The sequence below is a fragment of the Dermacentor silvarum genome, chromosome 7 (assembly GCF_013339745.2).
Source record: "Dermacentor silvarum isolate Dsil-2018 chromosome 7, BIME_Dsil_1.4, whole genome shotgun sequence".
Lineage (NCBI taxonomy): Eukaryota > Metazoa > Arthropoda > Arachnida > Ixodida > Ixodidae > Dermacentor > Dermacentor silvarum.
The window spans coordinates 101,585,210-101,605,504 of record NC_051160.1 but is presented as its reverse complement, the minus strand read 5'-3'; the positions used below and the strand labels follow the sequence as shown (position 1 = coordinate 101,605,504).

The 20,295-nt window shown below is 47.6% G+C and overlaps 1 protein-coding gene across 1 annotated transcript in view; it reads left to right on the top strand.

The window, feature by feature from the left end:
* Positions 1–15,884, top strand: part of LOC119458318 (E3 ubiquitin-protein ligase HECTD1-like) — a 123,449-nt gene extending 107,565 nt beyond the window's left edge. The window contains 8 exon segments of the mRNA XM_037720149.2: positions 487–685; positions 1,216–1,350; positions 4,262–4,647; positions 5,893–6,082; positions 7,395–7,567; positions 8,823–8,995; positions 10,671–10,821; positions 11,626–15,884. Coding sequence (XP_037576077.1) covers positions 487–685; positions 1,216–1,350; positions 4,262–4,647; positions 5,893–6,082; positions 7,395–7,567; positions 8,823–8,995; positions 10,671–10,821; positions 11,626–11,908 — 1,690 coding nt within the window. The 3' untranslated portion in view covers positions 11,909–15,884.
* The last annotated feature ends 4,411 nt before the right edge of the window (positions 15,885–20,295 follow it).

The following is a 20,295-nucleotide window of genomic DNA, read 5'->3' as shown; positions in this document are numbered from 1 at the left end:
AGTTTCAGAGGGGAAAAAAAGGCAGTTGATTCTATTCAATAGACATTCTATCGATAAATATTGTCCAGACCTTCGTATACAAACTAAGTTTTGTTATCTGTGCTCCGCGAGGTCATCAGTGCCGCTTATGTCGATCATGGTTGGTGGCGACAGTAAAGAGTTCTCAATTCGGGAGGCCCACGGCAAGTTCGTTGATATGGGCATCCCTATTTTAAGCATACTCTGCTTTCATGGTATGTGGGAGTGGGCGGTATTTGGTACAGGCACTACTGTGCTCGTGGTCTTTATTTTACATTCAACCTTCAGTTATTAGTACGGTGTCTGCCCTTGTCAACTTTTTCTTTTTTGCTGATTCTATTTTCTCGTAACAATGAAGCAACTCTCCCGTATAGCCTTGCACTCTTCTTGAGCAACTTTCAGCCTTAGTGGGAGTCTTACGATGTCCTCCTCACGCTCTGCCTTCCTGCCCACTGTTGTTTGCTGCAGGTCGATAGTGTGGCTTCAGAATCAGCGCGATGCCAGCGCGGAGCGCCACCGTGGGCCTTCTCCACGTCGAGAGGACCCCCACGAGTTCCGGGTGGGCCGCCTGAAGCACGAACGAGTGAAGGTGCCCCGTGGGGACAAGCTGCTCGACTGGGCCATGCAAGTGATGCGACTGCACGCTCCACGCAAGACCGTGCTCGAGGTACGCCAGCCACAGGGGAGGGTCTTTTGTTTTATGTCACTCAATTACACAGCTCAGTCTGCAGGAGTTATACGAACGTCCAAGGGAGCTTGCCAGTTTCTTAGATGCAAATTGGGCCACGGAACACAAAAACGCATTGCACTGGGTCACATCAATTTGATTTGCGACTTGGCCATATTCATAATACACGAGCACGCAGTTGTGTAAGGGTGCAGGTTCATAGGCTGCACCTTGAAATGTGAGAAAGGGGGCAACCCTTTCACCGAGTTTTGCTCGACAGCCCTCCGCTTGCAGCATGTGCTGTGCAGTGCAGTGTTTCAGCCCCACTGTGTATTGCTATAAGGAAATGCGCAGGACTGGATGGTACATCCTTCTATCCAGAAATGTGTAGCAGCTGCAAGATCTTCCCATCCTGTCGTAGTACAACAGTGCTACAACTCTGCGATAACTGTACAGCATCTGTTGTTGCATTACCAAAAAGTGGGGCAGCGGCGGCACCACACCAATGCAAACAAAATGTGCCTGTGCAGGTTGAGTTCCAGAATGAAGAGGGCACAGGCCTGGGACCCACCCTGGAGTTCTATGCCCTGGTGGCCGAGGAGCTTCAACGACGTGACCTGGGCATGTGGCTGTGCGAGGACATACCCACTACCAATGACAAAAAGGTGCGTGATCAGTGGGAAATGCTGCGGTGAGCCGTGTGTTGCCATGTTGTGTGCCACTTGTAGTCGCCTATATGCCAGCTGTAGCCGTGGCACCGTAATGCTGAGCTCGAGGTTGCAGGCTTTGTTGTTACGACTATGTCAAGAATCTGTGACTAAAGCTTTAATGGAAGCTTCGAGTTGTACCACTGTTTCTCATTGTAAGTACAGTAGAACCCCACTGATACATTTTTCACAGGACCGTAAAAAAGAAAAAAAAGAAAGAAAAAACACATAAGAGCCGGGAAATGCAAAAGCTGAGAAACAGGAAAAATTGAGAAACGGGAGTAATGTTCAGCTGCACACAATATTAATTTTGACGTGTGAAAAAAAAGAAGTCGTAGTTTCGCCCCAAAGCCGAAGCATCAATTGCGATAGGAAATTAGTAGACAGCTATACAAAGTAAGGATAGTAGTTTTATCGTCCGTATAAACTTGTAAACATTCGCTTATTAACTATATTAACAAGCATGATGTCAGCGCCCACAGGCAAACATGAGCACATACACTCGATGAGCGCGGACACGCACTGTGAAACGCTGGCGTGAGGAAGCGCCGTTGTAGAAGCAACCGAAGTGACCTTCGTGCTGTTGTCTATCGCTTCAACACAAACTGAGTGCCGAGAACATACAGCACGCACAAAGCTACAAGCCGCCGACGCACCTACACTGCCTAGACTCTGCCACCAACGCAGATCGCTTTCAAGATACGGCCCGCACGCAGTACACAGTTGATGCCAGAGTACATTCCAGAGTACAACGCCCCCCCGCTATCCCTCCCCCCTTGCTCCCTCGCTCGCGGCAACGGCGTTATCGCCTTTGGACTTTCTACGGAACATCTACAAGCCAAAACCAATTTTAGGGTCACAACGCGTCATAGACACCATCTTTAGATAGCAAATACGGATCTCAAGGGCCATACTTTTGCAGGCGGAAACCGCAAATACGTCATAGTTGTCGCCCCTGGCACTTTGGGCGGCCATTGCCATCGTCAAGCCACAAAGCCAAGCAACATGAAAAGTCAAAACGGCCGCTCAGGCCGGCGCGGGGTGGCAGTTCGCAACGTATGATGCGGTAACGGTCCCACAGTTGCGACGCAGCAGCGGGGTTACCAATGCATTTAGGTTCTATGGGAGCTGTGCCGGGACCGGCCGAAAACGACGTAACAGCCGGGAAAACACAGTACCCGGGAACGTAACAGCGGGGTTCTACTGTACAACTGCAACTACCAAATTTACCCGAGTCTAGCTCACATTAAATTTTCCTGGGTGTAAAGTAAGAAACTAAAAGTGTACCTGTATGGTAACATGCACCCAATCTATGAAAGAAAAAAAAATGTACCATGCCCCACACATTCGCGATCTGATGACATGCAGAATTTAGCATAGCAGACGGAATTTTTTTCATTGGCTTTCACGATGAAAGCACAATGCGTCATTATCACAATTTGCGCTTCATTGGCCACACAGGAGCAGTGTGCTCGGACGATCACTTTCAGAGATACTACTACAGTAGAACCCTATTCGTATGTTTTCAAGGGACCGCCACAAAAAAAAAAAAAATGCAACAGCCAGGAAAACATTAAGTCGGGAAGGGTGCAAATTGTCTCGGTACCATCAGAAACAGCTCTGAATGGCTGCCACTACAGTTATTAGACATCTTTGCGCTCGTACTGTGACTGGGGACAGCACAGCTGTATAATGAAGGGACACTTACGATGTTCCATGGCATTGGCCCCTTTCCACTCTTGATATGCTTCACCGCATAACACGGCTCTTATTGCAGCAAAGCTGACTAAAGAGAACCGTCGATTATGCACCCTTGCTGGCCGCAAAATAAATGTAGCCCCGTGCTGCGTTCCCAGTAGGTTTTAACCGATGCTTCACCAACTGCTCTGCGCATGTTTTCTCTCGATATGCTTGTGCAACTTCGGTCGCTTGCTGCAATGTACTGGTCGCTTGTTGCAACATGCCGGTCGTTGCAGCATATACATTTATCGTGTTGTAGCAACTTGCGAGAGCAGATGTCCCTCTGCACTGCTAAATTTACGTGACTGCCGTGTTCAGACGCAATGCAAGATGCGGGAAGATTACAGAATGGCGATGTATCAAAGGGCAGATAATACATGGGAGTCGGCAGAATTTAGGTTTTGACAGCAAGAACGAGACGTAGCAGCTGGAAAAACGCATCAACGGAGTTCCACTGTATCACTTTCACGTGATCTTATGTGACTGCATTGGACTTGCCGAAGTATGCGGCCGACAGCGTTCCTGGCACAGTGCTAGAAACGCTGCGGATGTGTACACTTATGCATCCGGTGTCGAATCATGCGAAATCTCGCGAAAGTGATAGTATCATGTATGTGGTTGACCATGAATACCTCTTCAGATCGTAGTCAAGCACAAAATGAACCCACAGTCACCTTCACTAAATTGTGCTCGGTCACGCATCTTGAGATGGCAATGACAGTCTAACGGCTCCGACGGTAGGCTGTCGCCAATGCTATGAACGCAGTTTTGCTTTCATGTCCGATTGTCACATGCAGGCAATTTTCAGGCGCATTCTGTTGGAGAAAGGGCGCGCGTCAGATTTGGATAAGTATGGTACATCATATCAAGCACTGTCTCTAGATTTTGTTGTCCTGACCTTTTTTTTTTCTGATTCGATTCCTAATCGTCCCCACAGTACAGCGCCGTGAAAAGAATCTCGCCATAAGACATCTTGCTGTATCCTAACTATTGTCCCCCCCTTTTCTTTTTTCTTTGTGTGTTCTTGCTGTGTCGTCTATTGTGAAAAACGATGAAAAAAAAACTGTTCTGACTGAACGATCTGACTGTTCCTTTTTTTTTTCTTCTTTGCTTGCGCACTTTTCCTCAGCCCGTGGCGGCATCCTCCGACTCTCGCACCACCACCACCACTGAGCTGGGCGGGGAGAGCTCCAAGCCGCCGGGCTACTACATCCACACGGCGTACGGCCTGTTCCCGGCGCCCCTGCCCCAGGGCAGCCCCTGCACGGGCCGCGTCTGTGCTTCATTCCACTTCCTGGGCATCTTCCTGGCTAAGGCCCTGCAGGACGGCCGCCTGGTCGACCTGCCCCTCTCGCGGCCCTTCCTGCGCCTGCTCTGCCAGGGGCCCTCCAGCTCGCCCCTGGTGGCCCAGTCGGCCACGGGATTCCAATCGCAAGTGCACCACGGCGGCCTGCCCAGTGCCGGCCACATTGCGAGTGGGTCAGTGGCTTCGGGTCGCCAGACTGCCACTGCTAGGTGAGTGCCATTGCTGCTGGCATAGAGGTCCTTCTTTGAGACTAGGGGTAACAAAAGGCTGCGGCAAATGCGGAAAGCCACAACGTGGAGGAAGTTTGATCTGAGGAAAGAAATTGTCATCTGCATAAGAGTAGCCAAAGTTACAAAGGAAACCTGTATGCTTTTCTAGGAAAACCTTGAAGTTATAGAAAAAGCTATCTTGGTCCTGGAATCAAACCCAAGACCAATGCTTTTCTGGGGCATTTGCTACTCTGCCTCGGCTAACCAGGAGGCAGCAGGTTGTCAAAGCTCACGTACACCGAAGAGAGCAGATGGATTCAGAAATTCGCAACATGAAGTTTCACAAAAGAGAACAATTGTAGTCCACCTGCTCAAAGCTACTAACAAAATCTATAATGGGTTTGTCAGAATGAAAGTTGTGCTGTTGGAGCAATCCTTCACATTTCAGTGTCCCTCTGCCTTGAGTTGACGATGAAAGGGAGCCGCTGCACTTCAAGAAATATTTCTATGCAAACCCACACAGCACCAATGTGCACCAGTTACAGCGAAGCTGTTGTAGGCTAGGTTCAAGGAGATCGCATCCGGCAACGGAAGTAGATAGATAGATCGGAAGATCAACAATTTTCAGCTCCATGTGCGTGGCGGTTTCCCACCAGCTGTGCCTTAACACAGGTGTCAAAACGGATGATGGATGGCCCATTGTTATACCCCTCGCCACCGCCGATGCCTCTTTCACAAGTGTCGCGATGCTCGGCGGCGGCACGTCCCACCAATCGTCTCCCTTTGTCTCGTGACGTAGAGATCGTCTCGTGACGTAGAGATCGCGCTTTTATCAGCAGTTGCCCTTTGGGATTCTTGCGTCAGGATCCTAACGATGCCGTGCAGTGTGCCGCGACTATTAATGCTGTGGCTCATACACTAGTTTATGGCGATGGGGTAAACTTGGCGTAGCAAACGCACCATTGCGCCGGGCGAAAACAAGACGCCAGTGTCCTTGCTCTTTGACGAACATGCCAAAGATGCTTAATATAGTCAATAATGATAATATATAAATTCACTATAGCAGACTCGCCATAGTCGCAACTTCTCTGGCTTCTTCCATCTTCACAGTAGTGGAAAGGATCTGAATTTTTTTTATATTGTTTGGCGTGGAATGGTGTTCAGATTTTGTGGAGTTTAAATGAGCCAGTAATGTAATTGATATAACATCTGTCCTCTTGGATTTTTTCATTGCTCTGTTTGCAGGGAGCAGTCCATCAACCAGATGAATTCGCTGATGACCCGTGAGGAACTGGGCGGAGGAGGTGGCTGCATGGCTGAGTCAGTGGCACCAGTTAGGAAGTCCTCTCTACAACAACAGCAGCAGCAGCAACAGCAGCAGCAACAACAGCATGCCTGGTTTAGCGGCATCCTCACCCACGAGGACTTCATGGAGGCAAGTCCTCTTTACGCTCCATCCAATGCAATCAATCCTACTTATAATGAAGTCGCATATGACACCAAAATATCTTTGTTATATCCGGCATTCGTTATAAACATATATTTTTACATGTTGATAGAGGCAAGAAACATTTTCGATTTACTTTGTTAATCGAATAATGTGCTATATCTGTGTTATATAAAGGTTGAACTGTATTCAGTATTTGCTATAAGCATACACAAACAGTCGTGATGCCTTTGACTGGCCAACAACAGGTAACCTGTTGGCCAGTCGCGCTGGTGGGGCACCGGCGGCGCGTTTTGTTGTTTTGCCATGGTGTAGTGTTTTGAGACTGCAATGGGAAATGGATACCATCGCAGCAGAATGGGATGCTCACATTGCGCAGCCTGCAGCAGGGAACGGTGGCGGGTTTGGGTTATCGCCGACTAAAAGCGTGCAGTACGCTTTCAACTACGCCTAAACGCCTAAAAACAGATAGGTGAAAATGCTTATTGCAATAGGGTTGACTGCTATAGATGTGAAGGCAGTGGGCAACCCTCCGAAATGAAAAACTGCGTGCACACCCGCCGGTGTTTCCAGGGGAGGCTCGGGTGGACGGCCGAGTATGCGGCGGGCGGCAACTGTTCTCGATTGCACGCACCTCGCGCCTTTTCTTGTGTATGTGGTATCTAGCGGCCTGGAAACGTATCGTAAGATCACAGTTTGGCGATGTACTGAACGTTGTTGCTGAAATATCATGTTTTCCGGGAACCTATGAACTGGTAACGAATAAGCATAACTCAATGGGGTGATTTTTTGTGTTCTCGATCGCGAACGTTGGCGCTGGGAAATCATACGTACCGGGATCGTATCAACGAGGTTCTATTCTACTTCTTTATTACTGATAATTTGTTACATCTGTGTTTATGATACAGTCGAACCTCGTCTTAACCAAGTCACATGAGACACGAAAATACCATAACTATATTCAATATGCTTTATAACCATATATTAGCTACATGCTGATATCGACAAGAAACGTTCTAGATTTACTTCGTTATACAGTTTAACCTTGATATAAGACTCTGATATAAGGAAGCAAATCTAAAATGTTTGTTGCCAATATTACACATACAATGAATATCGGACATAACAAAGGTGTTTTGGTCTCGGGTGCAAGTTCGTTATAATGACATTCAACTGTACACGGTAATTCACTATAACTGCCTTTGTCATGTTGAGGTTTGACTGCCTGGCAAGCAGTGAGCTAGCAACCCATGCAAGGCCGAGGTAAGGCTGACCTTGTCTGTGCGCTTCTGCTTTCCAGGTGAATCCGCACCAGGCACGGTTCCTCCAGCAGCTGCGTGAGCTGTCGGCGCAGAAGCAGCACATTCTCGGGGACAACTCCCTGAGCCAGGAGGACAAGCTGCGACAGCTGCACAACCTGGCCTTCCCCACTCACGACGGCACGGGCATGTCAACACGCGTCGAGGATCTCGGGTGAGTGCCTTCTGTTTTCTCGCTCCTGCATTGTGGCATCAGTTATTGGCACCTTTCACTTGGTCATTGTTGCTGTCGGCTTCTTTATATGGAAGGAAGGTATGTGCTGCATAATTGTGCTTATTCAGACATGTTCTTGATTCATGTTACCAGCACAAGATTAGACGGGGTGCAGTGAGAAGATGCAGGCAACACAAACACTTGGATGTTACCAGTGTGCAATTGAACTGGACACAGATGGGTCTTCTCAGTCTGTCCCATTCAATTTTGCCCTGGTCACCAATCGAGAATCAATCAAATACAAACTGCCTAACAGTATTTCCTACTATTTATACATGATCTTGCTGATACAACAACAAAAGGAGGAGGTACCTTTGGATGCAGTTCAACCAAGTGGAGGAGGGAAAGCACGAAACCTTAAATTGTTTCTTCCACTTCTTCTTTCCCAATAACCAAGAACCTTGCTCTGTTGTCTCACACAATTACTTGTGCCCTTCCTCATAAGCAGGACTGTTCACTTCTTTCCCACTTGTTTACTGTTGAAATTCATGCCAGGACATTCTTCATGAAAAATTGTGCTACGAAATCTGCTGCAAAGGCCTGCTTTCCACATAGCACTTTACAGCGGCTAACTTCTAGGCCTCTTTACAGCCATCTTACATCTGCCATTCACAATTAATTTCTCCATTGACAACTCTTGGCCTCTTTCTTGGTGCTCTTTGGCCATACCTGGCCCGGACGACACTGTACACGTCATCATCAATGGAACATGAAATAGGCAGATGTTGGCTGAAGAGCTTGCATTGACTTGCAGACACGTAAAGGTGGGGATGGTCTAACGTTAAGGGACAGGAAGAGAGCAGTGTGGATCAGAGAGCAAACGGGGATAGCCGATATTCTAATTGGCATTTAAGAGGAAAAAATAGAGCTGGGCAGGCCATGTAATGCGTAGGATGGATAACCGGTGGACCATTAGAGTTACGGAATGGATACTAAGAGAAGGGAAGCGCAGTCGAGGACGGCAGAAAACTAGGTGGGGCAATGAAGTTGGGAAATTTGCAGGCGCAAGTTGGAATCGGCTAGCGCAAGACAGGGATAATTGGAGATCGCAGGCAGAGGCCTTCGTCCTGCAGTGGACATAAATATAGGCTGTTGATGATGATGAAAGGCAGGGATAAACAATGGTACCGTGGGTATTCTTGTTCATCAGGGAGTGAGTGCTGTCTGAGTGTAACCTCTGGCTCCTCGATTCCAGGCTGACGTTCCAGTTCTGCCCTTCATCCAAGGTGTACGGTTTTGACGCCGTAGACCTGAAGCCCGGAGGGGAGCAGGATGAGGTGACTCTCGACAACATTGAGGAGTACACCGAGCTCCTTGCCGACTTCTGCCTGCACACAGGCATCCGCCGGCAGATGGAGGCCTTCCGTGGTGAGTGTGTCAACCCACCATCGCTAGCCGTAGGACTCATTCACGCCGGTGCACAAGGCATAAAAATGGGTGTGACAAAGGGCTGGTGTTCCCCCCCACCCCTCTGAAGATTTTCGGAGCACACACCCCATAGCCAGATTTAATTGTTGTAACCGATAATGCGGCGTGGGAGCATTGTCATAGGCGGCTTATTCTACCATAGAACACTTTAAAAAGTTGACGGTGTGTCAGCTGCTCATTGTTATATCAAATATGTTGTTAAAACCGGCATCGTTATAAGTGGGTTCAGCTGTATTTCTGTAGTCTCAAAACGACAAAAAAGGAATTTCATCCTAGAAATCTAACATGCACCCGGTATTTTAGCAAGAAAAGTGGGGAAGGACCTAATTTGTGTTTCATAATAGCAGACCGTTTCCTAAAGTCGGCTTTGCTGCACTGTTTTTAAAGTCAGCTTAATTAATGGCAGTACAGCCTTGTTATGCGATATAGCATGTTGCACAGTTTTGGTTTGGTATTCGATTGCAACGTGCAGGCAATTCAGACGAACTTTCTCGTAAAAAAGGCACTTATTAGAATTGGGTAAATACGTTAATATGTTTTTGTAAGATACTATTTTCGCTTGAAAGTGTTTCTGGGCTAGGCCAGAAATGGGAGTTTTCGACGAGAGATGATGTGTTCGCTAGGAGAGTTGCCAACTATGGTCACCATTGGGAACGAGTACGGGCGTGATCGTAAGCTAAGTTTGAATTATCTAGCGAAGGATTGGATTAACTAAAGTTTGGTGCTGTAGATATACGTATGGGCGCGCCCGCTGGAACCTTCGGTCGGTAAATCAAATTAATCAAATCAAATTAATCGAAAAATGTAATTAACCTGAGGCAAACTAACGGAACTCTACTGTACTAAGGTAAAAGTAAACACTTCACTATATCTGATGCAAATACTTTATTATAGTCATGGTATTTTTATACACTTTACTGTATTTTAGGTTAGCGCTTCTATACTCTTTGCTAAATATGATGCGTGCTCCTGTATGCTGCAACAACTGTATTGTGATGGTTTCACCCAGTACAGTGTGTCCGTGCCTTTTCAATACTGACCACATCACTACGAGTTGCCACCGCTGTGTGAAAATTGTTTGGGAGCTCCCTACAACAGCTTCGCCCTATAACTGTGCTACGAGTCACTAATGACATGCACATATTCAGTCAAAACAGTTCTCTGTTTGAAAAATTGAGTTATGCAGGGACATACGAGGCAGAGTTGGTTTGATGGAAGGATAATATTTGTTATAATTCACTTGGCTGCAGCTGAATGCTCCAGTAGGAAACCTAATGCTAGTAAATGTGTTGAGCAACCATATTGTGCTATGTTCACATGTGTATTCTATCCAGAACATGGCTTGTGCTCAATTGCAAGGGTGCTGTACCGTTATGGTCCACTATCAACCCCCACTTAGCATCTGACTACCAATTACGCCTGAATTGTAACACAAATGCATGCAGACTACTTTTTTAACCCAGATATGTCGACCTAATTTATTTCTCTGGGTAAAGTAAAAGTGTGTCAGTTATATTGGCTTTATTGCCAGCTGGGTGTTCCCTGTGACAGTGGACCTTATCTGCCTTTCCTGAGAGCTCAGTTCTCACCGTCGTCTTACTGTATTTTGGTGCAGCTGGCTTTTGTAAGGTGTTCCCCATGGAGAAACTGGGGGCATTCAGCCCTGAAGAAGTTCGGCTGATGCTGTGCGGAGAGCAGAATCCGGTCTGGAGCCGTGAGGATGTGTTGAACTACACTGAGCCAAAGCTGGGTTACACCCGGGACAGGTGCGTGAGAGGTCGAGCTTTCATGCTTCTACGTAGCTGATTGCATGTGGCTATTTCATTTGTGTCCATGGAAGTTCTGTACTTGTGATGTGCATCGGTTTTGTTTGTTTGAAAATGGATACTTCAGCCATGGACTGTTTGATTTCCGCTGAAAGGGAACTTGGAAGCGGGATGTCGGGGTGGGGCACCTAGATGGTAGAAGGGTGATGCAAGAGTGTGACGTCTCTTCGAAGCTGGGAAGCTTTGCTTCGAAGCTTGGAAAGCACGGCGCTTTGCATAATGCTGGTTCCCGAAAGTCAGTTTTGCCTCAATACAGCAATGTTATGGGCCGAAGTATATGCAAAGTATTGCATTGAAGCATATCCTGAGTGGGGAGGGGCAATTGTCATGGGACACGGTATGTGTTCTTCAATTATGCACGTGTGCACCTGTCTCCTATCACTGTACGAGCTCCAATTTGCCTAATGAATGTACTGGCATGCCTTTAGTGCTATTTCGGATGTGCCTGTGGCGATTTGAGGCCTTGGGGGCAGTAGAAGGCATGCATTCATTTTTTCGGGCTGCCCAATTTTTCGGACATTTTCGCGGCCCCTAGGGAGTCCGAAAAATCAGACGTTGACTGCATAATGCTTTTGCATCAAAAGCAGCAGTCCCTTCAAGTATCAATTATTGCGTTTCAATTGAAGAGATTGAAAGTACTATTGCAAGTTGTTTTATATTGATATTCTTTACCTATGCAGTCCACTTGGAACTATAGTGTTCTCACTTTGTTTTTCTGTGCCCACTTTCTTCTTGGTGCCACAGCCCTGGTTTCCAGCGTTTCGTCAACGTCCTGGTTGACATGACGGGGTCCGAGCGTAAAGCGTTTCTGCAATTCACCACGGGCTGCTCGTCGCTGCCTCCCGGTGGCCTCGCCAACCTGCACCCAAGGCTCACCGTCGTGCGCAAAGTGGACGCCTCGGACGGCTCCTTCCCATCAGTCAACACGTGCGCCCACTACCTCAAGCTGCCCGACTACACCTCCGAGGCCCTGCTCAGGGAGCGACTGCTCGCTGCCACCCGCGAGAAGGGATTCCACCTCAACTGAAATCGTGTGCGTGTGTGTGTGAGAGCCCGAAAAGGGGCTGGCAGTCCACCACCAGAACCTCATCACCGGGCATTGGTGCAAGTTTTGGTTCTCCCCCATCTGGTGCAAGCCACCACTTGAGAGGCCGCCGAATCCAACTTAAAGCGAAATTGAAGTGGAAGTCGTCCTTTGTGCGTGCATGTGGGCAACCCACCGGACGAAGGTTTCTTCCTCGGAAATTCCTTTAAGCCCGCATTCAAGCCTTGTTTTTGTGTCAAGAAGGTGGCTTTGTTCCGAGTGGCCGGCTTCAGGTGTCTGCAAGGTGCCCAGGCAAAGGAGCACCGTCTGTTGTGTTTGGAACTGGTGTAAATCATCTGCTTCAACTTCATCTTCTCTAGGACTGGAGAAGCTGGAACAAAACTGTTTTCATTTCAACGGTTGCATCTTGCTATTAAAAAGAAAAGGAGCAAATTGTCACCTTGCTGGTCACGTTTGAGCAACTGGTCCCGGCTGTGCGTAAACAAGCGTGGCTTAGCTGGCAGGCAACTCATGTAACGAGAACCACTAGAATGTGTGCATTCTCCAGGGCCTGTGTGGGTGGCTTCAAAATTCTGCAAAAAAAAAAAAAAGAAAATTGGGTAAGAACAGTTGCACCACTGCTCATATTTTCTCTGTCTATGCTGGAAGCGCAGTACAGGAACCAGATTGCGCTGTCTGCTGGCGTCTGAGCTGCAGCTATTGGTGGATAACGTCATGCCATGGTTAGAATACCTCTGCCCGTAGTACTCTTCGTTTTCTGCCCTCTGTTGATCCCGGTGCATTTCTGGTTGCTACATGACCACCGAGGCAGTGAAACGGCACTTGGCCGGCTGAAGCCCCGTGGCATTTGCACTTTAGTCTTGCCAAAGACAGTCTGACCTCGAAGCAAAGGCACAGAGTTCTCTCCTTGGCATGTCGTAACTGCAGCTCGGTAGTTAAAAATTCGTAGAGTAAGTAGTGAGCTGTCTATTACAAATGTGATCACTCTACTTCCTTGACTGAGCAGAATGTGTACTGACAGGCTTTGTTAACAAAGTTCACTGGAGTTGGAATGTAAACTGTGTGTGACCCTGTTTCTTGCATAGTGAGGCTGTACCAATTAACAGTACAAGGTTCCTGTCTTGAGTAGACTAGCTTCTCTCCTATGCTCTTTCAGCTAGAGCGCGGAGGAGCCTGGAAGACTTAGTGTGCGTGGCACATCTAGTGTTTGCATATCGCAGTGCACTATCTGTACTACAGCTGCCGTGGGTCTGCGATACCTCGACAAGCTTTTCAGGGCATTTCGCTCATCTTTGGCTCGTCACTGGATCAGTGTGTCTTGCTGGAGCTCTCTTGAAATCGGCATCTGGTGTCTTTCGGACTGGTTTGTGGCCCCCTCGATTGCAGTGAAGCCTGGTAGCATTCCTTTGCAGAGGTGAGAAGGAGAAAATGTATGGAAAGTAGGCAGTCTTGTCTTTTTGCAAACCTTGCCTCACATGCACTGTCGCCATTCCTTTTATTTTTTGCAGCGTTTAATTTCATTGCAGCAGTCTGATGTTTGTTCTGTGTCACTGCCTGGATTTGCCTTTTCTTCTGTTTCAAGTTCTTCTCTGGTACTGCATTGGCCTGTTTCAGCGTAGCTGTTGTTATCTTGACACGACATGCTTTCTGGAGGAGAATAGCAGTACTAGCACCGATGCAAGCATGCCACGCACATTTGCTGAAAGACCAGAAGCTTTGCAAGTTTGCACAAGTCGTGCTCCAATATAGCGTGACATGATCGAGAGAAGGCGTAGAATGTCCTAACCTTACTCTTGGAATGAAAGTAACCACATTTTGTTGTGCTACTTCAGTCCAAGCATATTGATATTGTCTGGGACATTGGGTCGACGTATTACTTATAGCTGCACTCTTGTCAAGAAAAGCTCTGGGTGCTCGGACTGCACAGGTCATTTCTGTGCAAGTTGCTCACCAAGAACCTCCCGGTGGCTCGGTCAATGCAAGTGGCTTTTGTAAGGACCGTATTGACGAAGTGAACCCCTCTGCATCACTGAAGCCCCCATCACAGGATCGTGGAACCCTGTTTCTTTCAAGATGGGATTGTTGCCGCTGGCCAGAACAGCACCATGCATTTCAACTGAACCCTGACTCGCAAGAAATGGTTCTCCAAGAGCTTGAGAATGCCCATCTTTTTCTTTTCTGTTTTGTGCTCATTTCTGAATGTAGACCGTCGTCTTCAGTCACTTAGGCTACTCGGTGTGACATAACTTTGTGAATTGCGCTGTGAGGTCTTGCAGTGGTTGTTTGTGTGGTTGACAGTCTGTTATTGAACTTGAGGTGTAATGTAATCATTCTTGATGGGGTTTGCCTGCGTGCTGGCGACCGATCGGTTTATTTTCAGTGCAGTGGTACTGAAGTTTTGTTGCAGATATTTTTGTGAGCATTTTGGCAGGCTTTTCTTGCAAGAAAGTTATTTCATAAAGCTCGCACTGTGCAAGTCAATTGACTTTTTATCAGTAAAACGTGCAGGACGCATTGTTGGCTGAACTAGCCTTTTCTATTGATGAATTTTGGTGCTTTAAGAGAAACTTCGCTATCTACCTTGACTTGTTTCTTGAGTATTACACAGTTCCTTTATTATCTTTTTTTCTTTCTAATGCTAGAGCGTGTGTGCAGTGTGTGTTTACATAGTGCCAGGTGGAAGCGCGATTGCCTAATGTAAGCCAGTGACAGGAAGTTGCGCCCTTTTGCGATTTTAAGACAGAATGCACTTGTAAAACAGCAAAAAAAAATCTTCCTTTCAACTCTGGTCATTACTTGGAAATAACTTCTACTCGTATTTTAATTTTCCTTTTGAACTGCCATGACTTATCTGCGGCTGGAAGCTCGGCTGATGTATTTTCGGTTTGTTTTTCATCCCTGTAATTGCTTGTTACGTGAAGTGGGCTGTGGTAAGTGTCATGTGCTGCGGTCTTTCACAGCCTACAACTAACTTAATGATGGTTTCACATTTCCCAGTCTCGTGCAACACCTTCCATACCTTCGTGTTGTGCAACTGGCTTGCAGAAGCAGTTGCCAAGTGCCTCTGAAGGTGTGTTTACTGAAAAACAGTGTATTTTAGTGAGATCATTGTCTGTGAGTTTGGGATGGGAGAAGGAGGGAGAGAAAAACAAAATTTGTAGGATTCACTCTACTGTCCCGCTTTTCATTTTGCACTTACATATTACATTTCCAGCTATAACATGGTGTTTGGGCTGGTTAAGTTTCACTTAACCAGTTGGGAAGAGAAAGCTCTCGTGGGAAAAAAAAACGCAAAAAAATGCAGCGTCATAGTTGAAGTAGCTTTGTGTACATACAGAAGTCTATTGTAATGCCTGACAGCTTATGCTTACAAATAGAGATATATCACGAGAGCCTATAAATACCTATACATATATATATTATCTATACATATATACATATAAATGGAGAGACTAAGAGCTTTCAGCACTTTTATCGGTGAAAGCAAGACCCCACGATGCCTTCCGTTTCTCTTAACTTCTGCGTCAATGCTTCTTGCCTGATTTTCCAGTCAGTTTGCTGTGGGTTTTCTGCTTTTTCCTTTGTGCTATTATTTGTTCTCGGTGTGTACACTTGGTGTTGATTTCATTGTGGCCATTTCACGCTTGCGACCTTTGTGGTTAGCGCATTTTATCTTGGTGTGTGCATGTGTGTGTGCATGCGTGTGTGTGTGTTAACGTACAAGAAGGTTCTGTGGGACAAGTTTGAAAGGAATACCGGCGTTGGTGCTGCGTCCGGAGTGTGTATAATTCTTTAATTTATGATAGCGGACTTGACCGGCGCTGGTTGTGCTTCTAAACTCGGCTGGTTTAGAAGAGGACACAAAGAAAACCCTGAACTGTGATGTATCGCTACTTGCTGCTACTGCTGTGGACGAAAATAAAGGACTATTGTCACGAGTTTGTTGGAGGAAAAAGAATTGTTGCCTCTGTATCTCCCCTTCAAAATGCACTAGTCCACATAAATTGAAACTGGGATGTAAAATAAAGAATGAGAGTATATTCCACAAATGATAGCGCTGAGGAATGCAGTCTCATTCATACTATTTTGGTCGCACTACATTGGTCGGTTTGTGCAGAGCTTGACCTCGATGCTAATGTATTTACCGAATGCCTAATTCGCTTTCTCCACACTATGCTTGTCACTCTCTGTACTAGCTGATATGTACATACCGAGCAGTTAGTGCAAATGCCGTTAGGGAACAGAATTTGCTTTGTCACGTAGTAGTGCCAGGTAGAGGTCGGCAAACTCTACGAGTGCATTCATTCACTTGTACTCGGATTGACCCGTGAACGCGAGGCGACTTGCATGAGTCAAAGGTGCGGGTCTGAGTGAGTCCGGCCGAATTGAATTTTGGCGAGTCCAACCGAACCCGACACCAATTTCGGAGCTAGTTCTAGTGAGCTCTGCTCAATGAAATTTTCGTGAATCTGAGTTGAGCATGGTTGAGTAGAATTTTGTGAGTATGAATGAGAGTTCTGTTTATTTTGCTGACCTATGGCACCCACACCCTGAAACACTTATTGACCCTTTTCGCGGTGATCCTGAGGGCGCTGCCATGTTTGATCACGTGGTGACGCGTCCATTGCTTGCCTCAACTGCCTCCGTGTTTACAATGGATGTGTATGGTGCCGGTGCGGCTTAGCAAACCGTAGATGTCGTAGACTCTGACTGGGTGGACGACACAAAGCTTTGGCTGCAGTTTCAGAAAACATGCAAAAGCACTTTCGGAGCTGATTAAGCTATGTCCAAACGGCGCAAGCAGCGTATATGGTGCTTGCTCTAAAAGCGGGGCTAAATACATATTCGAAGCTATCCAAACTTTCCGCTCATGAATTTTATCAGGATTATCGTGTTGTGGTCTTCATTCTATATTTGGAAAATATTTTGAAGCAGCGGCTAGTCAAGTTTTGACTCAGTAATGTTCCTTGGTGCAGTCACTATCTGATCATTTTCTGCCTAATCACTCGTGGGTGTGCTCAGTTCCATTAGATTTGTTCTTGCTGCACACAAGGCTTGAAACGTAGCTGTACTTACACATTGTAATGCCTTGTAGCAAATGCGTACTATTGCGAGTAACTCGCTTACTTTTTGGATCGTCATGAAACATTCATCTTCGACCATTCGTGCGCTATCGGTGTAGTACCGTTTCTTATTGTGCATATATAGTGCGCATATATTCAAGTGTTCGCCCATCCACTTATTCTTGACATGTTGGCGAAAGAGTGGGTGTAAGTTTCCGTGCTGGTTGGGGTAGATGTGTGTAGATACTGCGCGCGAAGCCTACTATGACAAAGCGGAGCTACTTCCATTATCATTGTTTAACGAGCAGTACTCACTCTTGCCTACAGACCGGGGCTGAAGCCCTTTATTTAAAGGTTAGCAATACTAGAACACTAGCGGATAAGCAAATTTCTGTATCGAGGAAAGCCATGCATCTCGAAGTGCCGGAAACACGTATGGACCGTTGCAGCAGCGGTCCACGAACTTAGCCACACATATTCATTGCATTCCTTAATATGCCAGTCACTATTTTTGCAGCCAACTACTGCACACGTCTTCAATACACATGATTCAATCCAGCATGATTGGAGCACAGTGCGTTATCAAAAACGCAGTCGCATTTCCGCCCGACAGCTGATCGCACAGAATCGAGGTAGAAGCGGCAATGGTTTCGTATTCGTGCGTGGTCGCTGAGAAGACGTATGGCTGGCCGCCCTAAGTGCCATCTCGTTTCTCTAGAACAAACTGCTCCGCGAAAAGGGTCAATAGCGGTTCCTTCCCATGCGTTTCTCTGGACGCACGTCGTCATCTAGCGGCGGTGCCGGGAAGACCGCACATGGCGCGTGTGCAAAACGTTTGTGACGCGGGTTCGGTTCTGTCCAGCAGAAATTTGCTTAATTGTTTTTGTTATTGAAGAGCGGCACATTTCCAGTGACCCAAGTTTGTCCGACAGTTGGTTTCAAAGCAGGTTCCCTAGGCATAGCAGCCTAATGCTCTACCCATAGTGGCTATCATAGACTGGGACTGAAGTTGACGGGAAGAGAGGCCGCATTTCGGTGAAGGCGAAATGCAAAAACGCCCGTGTGCTTGCATTGTAGTGCATGTTAAAGAACCCCAGGTGGAATGGAGCCCTCCACTGCGGTGTGCCTCATAATCAGAACTGGTTTTGGCACGTAAAACCCCAGAAAGAAGACCCAGCCAACAGATAGGCATGTGTGAGGTTCTCAAAGAAAGCTAATCGCATTAAAATGAAAGTTCAGGTATTAGCGCGAAGGCCAGAGACCCGGCATTCTCGTCAAAGTCTTGTGGCCTTGGTCGAGCTTTTCCATGTTCATCCGGCACCGTTGTTTCTCGTCTCTGTGAGCTGGGCACTCGAGTAAGATGTGCTCCGAAGACTCCACGACGCCACAGTGGTCACAACATGGACGACTTAAGTACAGTCGAATCGGACCCCAAAAATATTGTTAAATCCGATGTTCGTTACAAGCGTACACGTAAATATTAGCGGGGGGAAATTGCGAGCAGGTCAATATGCGAGAGAAACGCAGGCGGCATCTCCGACGGGCCAGCAAAGTGTCTCCTGCGGATTTTGATGACCCGTCGACATCTTGCCGTGCCGGCGCGAGAACAAGCAATTGCATACACGCGCTCTGCACCGTCACGAACACTCAACGATGCGATCGGTGTCGTTACGCGCAATCTACACGTTGGCTTACCGACTGTGGTCCAACCAAGCCAAACTGCTGCCACGTGCACGCCGCCGACAGAACTTTGGGGCATGTCTATGGACACGGAAGGGACCGCACGTGGATCCGTACACTGCTGCGACGGCCGTCAGTCTAGCACGGGCGTCCCATTTCGTGCTCGATGTGTAAACATAAAAGCGAGCTGTTTCTCCCGAAAGGCGAAGCAGTGATGATGCTACGCGGCACTTGCGCATGAACACGCGCCAACGGTAATTTCCGTATCAATAGCTATAGCAAGGTATTACACAACTGCACGAAGTAATTGAATTCTGGGGTTTTATGTGCCGAGTTCCAGACATTTAGAGCGAAAGCTCTACTACGCCGTGTCTCGCAATGTCATTCATCGCGTCGCAATGACCTTGAGCCGCCGGAGCCCAAGTGTGGCAGGTATGACGTCACGCCACGTGATCTGCTGCGGAGAGGCGTCGCAGGTGCGCTCGCTCGAAGCCTCGCCGCTGTGGTACCACGTGACTAGACCAGGGTTTAACGGCTCCTTCGCCGGCGCTTGGTCGATCAGTCTCGTCATGAATGGCGCGCCGGCTGGGCTGTCTGTGCGTGCGCTTCAGCGCAATCGACAGGCTGAATCCAATCATTCAGTAGATATAGCTAGACGGCAGGCTGCGAAATCTCGGGCAAAGGAAAAGTTGGCTGCTGAAACACCGGAGCAAAGGGAAGCCAGATTAGCACGTTATAGAGAAGCTTACCAAGCACGGAAGCGTGCATTAATGAAACACTGCGCATAGCCTTTGCAAAACCAAGCCAAACAGACCTTTCGCCCAAGCGACAGGCTGAATCCAATCATTCAGTAGATATAGCTAGATGGCAGGCTGCGAAATCTCAAGCAAAGGCAAAGTTGGCTGCTGAAACACTGGAGCAAAGGGAAGCCAGATTAGCACGTTATAGAGAAGCTTACCAAGCACGGAAGCGTGCATTAATGGAACACTGTGCGCATAGCCTTTGCAAAACCAAGCCAAACAGACCTTTCGCTCATGATAACTAGGTTTACAAGAGTTAAACCTCAGCCAATTTTTTAAAACAAAATTTGAGGTCATTGAATTGAGCGTCGGGCATTATCAGGGAAGGATAAAATAGGCGAAGCGTCGCGGAGGACAAGGATCGGCGTAGGCGGAAGTTAACCTCCTCTGGCAGTTGCTACGGGTGCTGTGTGCGTAATGGACGTACCGGGTTCGTCTCGTGATACCATCCTCCCGGCGCACCGTATGACGTGTGTGCAAGTGAAAGCGTGCGAATCTCGCGCGCGCAAGGGAGTAAAGCGGGAGGAAGCGCTCCGTCCTCCCACCGGTTGGGGGGGGGGGGGGGGGGCGTTTTTGCTCCGGCTGCTGCTGCGTATGGCGCGGCCGCGCAAGCCCTATCTTCAAAGCGGTCTGCGATGCAGACAGTCTAGGCACACCGAGGGCCGGTAGCTTCGGGTGCGCTATAGTACCCATACACTTGCGCATCACCCGCGTTCACGAAGTGAAACGTCACTGTAACTTTTTATCTAGAATCCTGAGTTCCTCCTCTTCCGTGCAGGTTCAGTCTTTTGATAGTGCTGACGTTATTGATAATCACTGCTACGTC